Source organism: Salmo trutta, chromosome 31, assembly GCF_901001165.1.
Source record: "Salmo trutta chromosome 31, fSalTru1.1, whole genome shotgun sequence".
Taxonomy (NCBI): domain Eukaryota; kingdom Metazoa; phylum Chordata; class Actinopteri; order Salmoniformes; family Salmonidae; genus Salmo; species Salmo trutta.
In genome coordinates this window covers 1,358,917-1,369,605 of record NC_042987.1, presented here as the reverse complement: position 1 = coordinate 1,369,605, position 10,689 = coordinate 1,358,917, and the positions used below count along the sequence as shown (strand labels likewise).

General features: G+C 43.7%; 1 protein-coding gene across 2 annotated transcripts; it reads right to left on the bottom strand.

Annotated features, from left to right (window-relative positions):
- Positions 1 to 459: 459 nt before the first annotated feature.
- LOC115169304 (ATP-sensitive inward rectifier potassium channel 10) lies at positions 460 to 10,122 on the bottom strand. Of its 2 annotated transcripts, none has more exons than XM_029724795.1 (6): positions 9,967 to 10,122; positions 7,064 to 7,377; positions 5,946 to 6,157; positions 5,386 to 5,517; positions 3,182 to 3,359; positions 460 to 2,893 (listed from the first exon to the last, which is right to left on the bottom strand). In XM_029724795.1, exons 1-6 carry the CDS (start codon positions 9,993 to 9,995, stop codon positions 2,490 to 2,492), a joined length of 1,269 nt encoding a protein of 422 aa, XP_029580655.1. In that variant the 5' UTR covers positions 9,996 to 10,122; the 3' UTR covers positions 460 to 2,489. The 2 variants fall into 2 exon arrangements, with proteins under 2 accessions (XP_029580655.1, XP_029580654.1); XM_029724794.1 differs by having other exon boundaries at positions 7,064 to 7,409; positions 9,967 to 10,121.
- Between the last annotated feature and the right edge of the window lie 567 nt (positions 10,123 to 10,689).

The following is a 10,689-nucleotide window of genomic DNA, read 5'->3' as shown; positions in this document are numbered from 1 at the left end:
TTTTGTTTCATTTGAGTCTTTGTAATCTGACAGGTACAGCTTCAAAATATATTTAAATCTAGAGTATACTCAAAAACTGTTGCCTTGAAGTTACTTCCTCTTCCTCCACTAGCTTTTTATATCCATGACCGGAAATTTCACACAAGATTAACTCATTCTGTTTGCAATTCTAACATGTGCCATGGCATGCGAAGTGATTTGATAACCTGTTTCCAATACATTTTAAATGTATTTAGAAACAGAAAATGCGCACCAAACTCAAGTGTTTGTGAAAGCAAAGACAGGGTAGAATGCATTTTCATGTTACAAGCCAATTTGTGTTACAATTAGATTTGTTATTGTGTAATTAAAGTATTTTCAACATGTGCATTTCCAGTAGGGCAGCCCCAACCAAATTACTGACACACAAATAGGGGATTCAGTGTAATAATTAAAATAAATCTTAAAAAATGACTGCTCTTTACTTTGATCATTTTTAATTTCAAATTAGCTTATGTTGTTAAAGATCTAGAAGACAACATTCGGGTTTTCCAGTGAAAACCTAGACAAGTTGAAGACAAAATATCAAACCTCTCCCACAGTTAATAGTTCATATCAACAAAGCACTCAGGCTTCAAGGCCTCTTAGAGATCATAATGGCAAAATCATGATCAGACCTGGCTTCAAATATTTACTTTTATGACCAGTTTCCCTGACACAGATTAAGCCTTGACATGGACTAAGAAGCACTTTCAATGGAGAATCTCTCCATTAAAAAATTTTTTTAGTCTAAGACTAGGATTCATCTTTGTCTGGGAAACCTGCCCCTTAGCGTTTGCTTCAGTCTGTCTAGACTGCCAGATGGGTGGAGTTTGCAGTTTTGCGACTATTCGATTGGTTCCTTTGCGCCAGGCAAGCTCAATCAAGGCCAGGATTTATTTTGAATGATTCCAATTGCATTTGAACCCAAGTCTAATCATGGACACCACACAATAATCACATTTGCTTTCTCTCAAAACATCAGCAATACCAACAGTCCGTGTACGTTCTCTCCTGTAAACCAAATTAAGGCATGGGTTCACATTCTAATCTAAAGCCATGATTAGGTCTTGACACACCTCTCTCAACTTAAGTTACCCCACCGAATTTCCCCAAAACCTACTTTACACATGAAACCACGATTACCACCAGAGGAAGAAATAGAAGCTTGTACTCATGAGTCCCTGGGTTGTGCATCCCAAATGGCACCCTATTCCATATATAGTGCACTACTTTTGACCAGAGCCCTGTGGGCCTTAATCAAAGGTCAAAAGTAGTGCACTATAGGAAAAGGAGTGTTTTTTGACTCTATGTAAAGGCAATCTGGTGTCTAGAATAAGCCTAGAACGTATCCTCCTGTTAGCGTTGGACCTTCTAAATGGCTGTTTGGGATTATTTACAAAAATATTATTTTCTATCAACGTGCTTATAGCCACAGAAACAACACATGGCAAACTGACTGAAGAGAGTAAAATCGACAAAATCGTAATTGTTAAAATCACAATCATAAAATATGAATAGAAAGCATCATTCAAACGTTTCATCCAGTGTTAAAGTGCTTTTAGTTGGGTTAAAAGCACAAATCTATATACATTCCAGTAATATTAAGTGCTACAAACGCTCCTATGGTGCAAAGGTACTTAATAAAGTGCTAACTGCATTCCCCTGTATCAACAATAACAGATATATCTGGGCAGAAAATGCATACTGACGACTATACACAGCACCTTATAATCATCTTCTCTCGCCTTCTTCATGTCCTGTCAAAGTCCACAACAGGTCTACATTCTTTTTTGTATTGATACATTAGTGTTATCATTTCACCAAAGTGCTTTAAGCTAGCATATTCTACAGTACATTGGCACGCACCAATAACAAATAACAAAATCATAAAACATTCTAAAGTGTTACATATTTGTATGTTTTTACAGTGTATTTATGGACGGATGTCCAGTACGTTGGCAGAGAAGCATCAGTACAAAGTCTGAATCCCAAATGGCACCCTATTCCCTATATAGTGCACTACTTTTGACCAGGGCCCGTAGGGGATATAAATGGAATAGGGTGCCATTTGCGATCCATCCTAAGCATTCAAAGCCTTTCCAGGGGCTTCCCCCTCTCCAGCCATAACACACTTTGCCCCTCTATATTTCTATACGTACCAATTTCATGTAAATAAACAACAAGCAATGAATTAATCATTTGAATATTTGTAGTAAACTGTAACAGACCCTGCTTAGAATCCAGTGTATGCCAGATCTAGGTTCATATACTATTTACATCTTTCAAATATTTTGAGTTTGCTTTAGTCTTACTGAAGTGCCAGATGGGCAGGGTTTGCGGTTTCTGGACTATTCTATTGGTTCCATTAAGCCAGGCAAAGCTCAATCAAGTACTGACAAAAGTATTTGAAATGATTTCCAATAGTATTTGAACCCAGGTCTGGTGTATGCGTCTCAGTGTGTAGGCTCTCAGACATTGCTGATGCGGACACTGAGAGGGCTACTGTCTCTGACCCTCCCTCTCCCTTCCTCTCCTCTCTCCCTGTAGCTCTGCTCCAATCGGATCTTCTCCGGGTCAGTCCCCTCCACCCCCCCACCTCCTCCTCCCCCGTTGCCATGGTAGCTCTGTGGGCGGGATGTTTTGAAGAGGGGCGTGGTCTTGGTTTTGGCCACTTTGTCGAAGAAGGCAAAGTCGGCCACGTACTTCCCTGAGGGGGAGAGGGAGACCACAGGGGGGAACTCATACCCCCACAGGATCTCGTCAGGCAGGTAGGAGGTACGCACCTGGCAGGTGGCTGAGGTGGGCTCTACCGTGGCACTCATGATAACCAGCAGCTCAAAGTCCGCCAGCTCAGGATCTGTCCATCCCCCGCCTGAGGAGAGAGAGAGAGAGAGAGAGAGAGAGAGAGAGAGAGAGAGAGAGAGAGAGAGAGAGAGAGAGAGAGAGAGAGAGAGGACACAAATATCTCAAATTAAAGGCCCTGTCACACACACAAACACACAGATCCATTCCCGTAGTTCTAGGCTGGTCCCAAATGGCACTCTATTCCCTATACAGTGCACTGCTTTTGACCTGGTCAAAAGTAGTGCACTATATAGGGTATAAGGTGCCATTTGGGATGCACACACAGATCCATTCCCACAGTAATAACCAGGCGTACCCTTGGCGGCCCAGGCCCTGAGCGGGCTGTTGTCGTCTATGATGTGGTAAAATGTGAGGGGGAGGATGAGGAAGGGGCTGTCGCTGGACGTGTCCACCTGGAAGGGAACGTTCCTCTGGTCCAGACGCACCGTCTCCCCCTCCTTAGTATGAGATGTCTGCAGCAGCTTCCCCGTCACCTAGGGGACGCACACAATCCCTAGGGCAGGTGTTTTCAAACTGAGGTCTGCGGACGCCCGGGGTTCCACAAGGGGGTGCCAGGGGGTCCGTGGAAAATGCATTTTTTTCTTATTTTTTTTACGCTAAATTAAATTTAGTTTTTTTATAATACCTACAGAACATTTGTTTGGTAAAATATTGATCAATCTTCATATCTTTCCTATCCACCCCCAATGGCAATTACATTTTTTTGATCAGTATACAAATAACCTTTGCATTTTCCTGTCTCACTCTGCCCTGGGGCCCCGACCTCCAGGGGGCCCCAACTAATATTATTATTATTTCCGGCAGCAGGGTGCAAAGGCCCCCAAACAAATCTCTAGCCCCAAAAGGCTAGAGCAGGCCCTGCTCAGATAGCATATACGTGTAAAATAGTAGGACATTTGCTTTAAAACTACACCATTTTCTCTCAGACTCATGTCCTCACCCAGGGGCTCATAATATTTGGGGTCCTTGACATTAAAACGTTTGAAAACCCCTGCCCTAAGGGGTCACGTTTGGTTTTAGAGGGGATCAACTCTCCTCATATTTTTCTTCGTCTTCATTATTCAGACAGGTTGTAAAAGAGAAAGCTATGTGGGATAGATCCTTTGCCAAGATAATCCATCCACTTGACAGGTGTGTCATAGCAAGAAGCGGTTTAAACAGCATGATCATTACACAGGTGCACCTTGTTCTGGGGACAATAAAAGGCCACTCTAAAATGTGCAGTTTTGTCACACAACACAATGACACAGAGGTCTCAATGTTTTGAGGGAGCATGCAATTGGCATGCTTACTGCAGGAGCTGTTGCCAGAGAATTGTATTTCTCTACCGTAAGCCACCTCCAATATCATTTTAGAGAATTTGGCAATACTGTACTTCCAACCAGCCTCACAAACGCAGACCACGTGTAACAACGCCAGCCCAGGACCTCCACATCTGGCTTCTTCACCTGCGGGATCATCTGAGAACAGCCACCTGGACAGCTGATGAAACTGTGGGTTTGCACAAGCAAAGAATTTCTGCACAACCTGTCAGAAACCATTTCAGGGAAGCTCATCCGCTTGCTCGTCATCCTCACCAGGGTCTTGACCTGACTGCAGTTTGGAGACGTAACCAACCTCAGTGGGCAAAAGCTCACCTTCGATGGCCACTGGCACGCTGGGGAAGTGTGCTCTTCATGGATGAATCCCGGTTTTAACTGTACCGGGCAGATGACTGGCAGCAGGTATGGCGTCATTTGGGCGAACGGTTTGTTGATGTCAATGTTGTAAACAGAGTGTCCCATGGTGGTGGTGGGGTTATGTTATGGGCAGGCATAAGTTACGGACAACGAACAGAATTGCATTTTGCCGATGGCAATTTGAATACACAGAGATAACATGAAGAGATCCTAAGGTCCATTGCTGTGCCATTCATCTGCCGCCATCACCTCATGTTTCATCATGATCATGCACGGACGGCCCCATGTCGCAAGGATCTGTACACAATTCCTGGAAGCTGAAAATGTCCCAGTTCTTCTATGGCCTGCATACTCGCCAGACATGTCACCCATTGAGCACGTTTGGGATGCTCCGGATCGACATGTACGACAGTGGGTTCCAGTTCCCGCCAATATCCAGCAACTTTTAAGAGGAGTGGGACAACATTCCACAGGCCACAATCAACAGCCTGATCAGCTCTATGTGAAGGAGATTTATTGCGCTGCATGAGGCAAATGGTGGTCACACCAAATACTGACTGGTTTTCTGATCCACGGCCCTACCTTTTCTCTAAGGTATACGTGACCAATAGATGCATATACTGTATGTATTCCCAATCATGTAAAATCCATAGATTAGTGCCAAATGAATGTATTTCAATTGACTGATTTCCTAATATGAACTGTAACTCAGTAAAAAAAAAAGATATATTGCATGTTGCATTCATATTTTTGTTCAGTGTACTTTACACTTGCTGTTGAACACACACACACACACACACACACACAGTTGAGCAGTTACCTGGCACCCCAGCAGCAGGCTCTTCCGCATGTTGGCCACTCGGATCATGAGGCAGGGTCGGCCTTCGTGACTGGACACCACGGCGTGCTGGCTAAACTTCACCGTCTCACCTCGCTTCTTTGGCCGAGCCACCTGAGGAAAGCAGTAAAGACTACTGTATCTTGAGTTCAAGTTTGGTGTCAATTCCATTTCAATTTAGTCAATTCAGGAGACATTCAACAATTGAAGTACACATAGAAGTTAATGGGCAATTCAACTGACCGCAACAATGAGTGTATCAGAGATTTCATATAGCGATGATGACCCAAGTGATGTAAGAAGATATAAAGGACAAAACACACCATGCCAACGAACGTTTGAAAGCAGTGGGTGGTCACGCAATCACCAGCTGGGAGTCCATTATTGGTGGCAATTCAAAATGTAGAATAGGCGGGAAAAGAACAGAAAATGACGGCAATGTTCTGTTCAGAAGTGATAGGACGGCCGTCTGCCGCTTTTAACCGTTCATTGGCACGGTGTGTTTTGTCCTCAAGTGCAGTGCTCAGTGAGCCATGCTGTACCTTGGCGAGGAAGGTTCCGGTGATGAAGATCTCCAGCACCATGGTGATGACGAGTTGCAGGATCAGGAGGATGATGGCAGCTGGACATTCCTCTGTGATGCAACGGAAGCCGTAGCCAATGGTGGTCTGGGACTCCAGCGAGAACAGGAATGCCCCAGTCAGCGTCTGCATCTGCAGCACACACGGGGTGTGGTTCGACGGTGGGTTGAACTCTGAGAGGGCCCAGGAGAGAGAGAGAGAGGGAGACAGAGAGAGGAGGGAAAGTGAGAAAGAGGAGAGGAGAGAAGACAGAGAAAGAGAGGAGAGGGAAAGAGTGAGGGAGACGAGAGAGAGAGCAAAGGGAGATTGAGAGGAAGAAAGAGAGAGAGGACAGAGGCCTTTTCTCAGTTAGATGTGCTCAACTCCTGCATCCTCTCTCTGTCCTCTCTGGCCTCCTTTGGAAAAAGGTCAAAGGTAATCGAAGAGAAGCGATGAGGAGAGTGAACGTGGACGAAAATGTGCTTATATGAAATGAGAAGGTCCTTCTCCACACGCAGGTCATTTACAGGGGTGGATCCCAAAATACATGTGTAAAGTGATCAAAACAAATGAAGTTAGTTGTGCAAGCCATTTTGTAGGTATAAAGATAAGTAGCATATCGTTTTCAAAACGTGTGCATGCTTTTCTCTTTCGACAATACAACAGCTGATTCAAAGGGGGGTGTGGCAGATATCAAAACTCTTCTGCTGTAGGATACACTTGTGCTTCCTCGCCACTTAGGGCTATCGAGGAGGGGAGGACCATCTTAACCTTGCCTACTAAAGAATTGACACACTCCTCGACCACTTATTGGTTTCCGGGTCACGGAGGAGAGAGGACGGAGGAGAATAGACAGAGGACGGACTTTTGTCCAAACAAGGCCAGAGAGTGAGAGGAGAGATTGGGAAAGGGGCTCTGGTCAGAAGTAGTGCAGTAACTATATAGGGAGTAAGGTGCCATTTTGGACAGCCAATGTATGTTACACAAAACTTAGTTGGTGGTTTTTGTTAAGTTGTACTGATCTAAAACAACACTGCGACAGCGAATTGTACTGTATTATTGAGGATTTTAAAAAGTCTCCATTCTCTCCACTCTCTCACCCAGCAGATCTCCATGCACTAATGCCACCAGGTACCACAGAACCCCGAACAGGAACCACGTCCCCGTGAAGGTAAGGGTGAAGAGAAAGAACTTCCACCGCCACTGCATATCCAGGAATGTCGTCCAGAGGTCACGCATGTACAGGGCCGACCGCCCGCTGATGTGTTCGATGCGTACGTTACTCCGCCCATCCTTAGACAGAACACGTCTCCGCCTCCTCAAGGTCCCGCCCCCGCCAGATCCCCCGGCGCCCAATAGGGGCTTTAGAACGTCTGTCTGTGTCTGCGAGTGACACACCTTCTGAGGGGAGCAGCTTCGGGAGGAAGGGGGCGTGGCAGATGTCATCTGTCAACGCAACAGGAAGGAAGGAGAGACTGATTAGGTGACGTCTTTGTCACAGTAACAGGGCATGAAATAATAACTGTAAATAAAGTTTAGGCATCCTGTAGTACAAATGTTAACCAGTTAACCAGTGCTATTAAGATTATATTCTCAAATCACACAAGAGCAACAAAAGAGCATTGCAATTAATTAACATTTAGAAAGTCACTCAAACTTTGATAGACAAACATCAAAACCAGTTGTCAGAGTTGAGTCTCAAAATGGCAATGTAGGACTATAAAATGCATCACTGTACTTTCGCATTACTGTTGTAATGCGAAAGTACTGCACTGTAGCCTTTAAGGAATAGGGTGCCATTTGAGGTGCAACTCAGGTTTTTGTGTCGAGTTAAAAAAAAAATATGCATCTTTTGCTGGAAGATTGCAGAACAGAGGAAGATACAAACTCAACATGACGAGGGACCAAACAAGCACATGCTGTATGACCGCAGATTCCACACACTGTGTGTCCCAAATGGCAACCTATTCCCTCACTAATTTTGACCAGGGCCCTATGAGCTCTTGTCAAAAGTAATACACTATATAGGGAATAGGGTGTCATTTGGGACGAAGACAAAAAGTCCTACACAGTAACAACGTTTCCATCGACAGTTTTTATGCGAGTAAAGTCACACCATATAGAAAAATTCACGACAGCTGGAAGGAAGTTTCGGTACAATTTTATAAAATGGCAACGTTTTTTTTTTATGCGCAAATATTGATATAATAACCATCATATCGAAGTAAACTTGGAGTCGCGATGATATGGTGTGTGGTCCTCCCACTACGACTTGGGAAGACATGCAGTTTATTAGGCTACGGATTAAATAAATGATGATGAACTTCACATGGTGGTGAAAGTGCAAGGTGATGAACCTGATGCTCCTTTCCAATAAATATCAAAGATCTTATTCTGGTGACATGATAATCGATGCTTGGTTGCCGTTTGACAAATAAACATATTCTTGCACTTTTGACCATAATAATCTCATCATGTAGGCTATACTCATACTGTATCTGCAAGCTGTTGACTAGAGCGCATGAACCAATATCAGAGTGGGCACATTTGCTATATAACACAACTGGTTTGTGACAAAGCCATTGAAAATACGATGGAAACCCATTTAACTTGTATGTTTTATTACTATGTCTTTTTTATTCACTCGCAATTTAACTACAAAAGTTATTTTATGTGCACTATGTCATCACGCACAGACTTTTATCCACAACAAGTCAGTTTGATGGAAACACATCTCTGGTGTGACAATTTGCACTTTATATTTACACGGATTTTAGAATATTCGCATGAAAATCTGTCGCCAATTGGATGGAAACCTAGCTAATGACATTCGCTCACTTACTTCCACAAAGCACGTAGACCAGAAGTTGAACATGGCAAAGAGAAGTGGGAGAGACACAAATGAGAGATAAAATAATTTGATAAGGGAAATGGGAATAAGAAGGAGGTGTAGAATTAGGATGACCAGATTAACATTACTGCATCAAAACAGACAATAGATACAGGGACTCACTTTGTGAGCCGTACAAAAAGGGAAACTGGACCGATTAAATTAAGGCCAATGCTCTGTTAAAAACACTGAGTTTATCTAGATGAAGTAAAAAGAGACGTGACTGTGCTGTTGATTCCAAATAGAGGGCCCTTTAGTGGACAAAGAGTGAACTTCTGTCTAGAAACAGGATATGGTGATAAGAGTTAACAAGGAAGAAGGCCAACATTCCCTTTCTGGTTGCCCTGCACCTTTCAAGCCGTGTTCCTTCTTGAATTAAAAAGGGAATTCACCAACTCCTAGAGGTCAGTGAATGATATAAATTCTTCTTTATTGTTAAAACCAATACCCTTTGGCCCGTAGCATAGCCTTCATCAGGGTTTTAAAGATGGAAAATTAAGGAGGCTTTTATAGGCCTTCCCTTCTTCACTCTCATGCTGGTCTTTCTCTCTCTCTCTCTCTCTCTCACACACACACACACACACCACACACACACACACACACACACACACACACACACACACACACACACACACACACACACACACAGTATTCTCCCAAATGTGTGTCATTGATGTTACCAGGCAGTGACTGTAGTCTACGGCAGGAGTATAGTAATAAGACCTTTTAAAATCACATTGACAAAAAAACACAATGTTCTAATGCACATACACGCGACATACACACACAACACACACACACACGAAATTCCAACTAAGTGACGTAAAAAATAAACCCCGAAATAGCTCCGCTACAATGCAGAGTTTTACGTAAGTAATTACTGTTAATTACACATCTCTGGTTATGCAACTCTTTCATAGTTACAATGACAGTATTGAAAACTTTCACCGTGTCCCCCTTCATCCCTCTCTCCCTCTCTCACACACACGCTCTTTCTTTCTCATCCTCCCTTTTTTTCTGAATGTGCAGCCTCTAGGCCTACAACTTGTACACAAGAAGATAACATCTTATTAATAAAACTTTAACAAAAGAAGAAGCGTAACCAATCAATACCTTTCCAATCGGATGTATTCCATCTCCATGACAACACATCTACTTTTGTACAACGGTATTATTACTGTAATATCAGAATGATCAACTGAATCAAAACTTCTCCCTCTAAACTACAAAGGCGTTTTGCATGTTTTCCCGATCTCCCTCTCCTTTTCCTTTCCCTCTCCTGCTCCCTCTCTCACCCTCTTGCTCTCGCTCCCTTTCTCCTCGCTCGCTCGCTCGCTCTCCTCCCTCTCTATCTCTCCTCTCTCTCCTGTGTACACAGGAATGCTTTGTTTGGGTCAGAGATGAAAGGAACAAAAGACACCATTGACAAAAACGACTGTCTGTCTGTGTGTGTGTGTGTGTGTGTGTGTGTGTGTGTGTGTGTGTGTGTGGTGTGTGTGTGTGTGTGTGTGTGTGTGTGTGTGTGTGTGTGTGCCTGGTGTGTGAAAGGAAAAGAGAGAAAGAGATCTGTGACAAAAGGCCCTCGTTAATATTCCAGAGTGTAGAGTAATCCCCCACAAGTAGATACCGAAACACGCTATTACCCCCACTGTTGCCCCCATTCCCTCTCTCCCTTTCTACCCCCATCTCTCTCTTCCTCGCTTTCTTTCTCTTCCCCGCTCACGCCGTCTCCCTCCCTCTCCATCTCTCTCACACACACACACCAATCGTAGTTCATTGTGTACTAAGGTTGTTGCACAGCATAGAAAGAAGCCGTCATAACATATCGTTAATTAC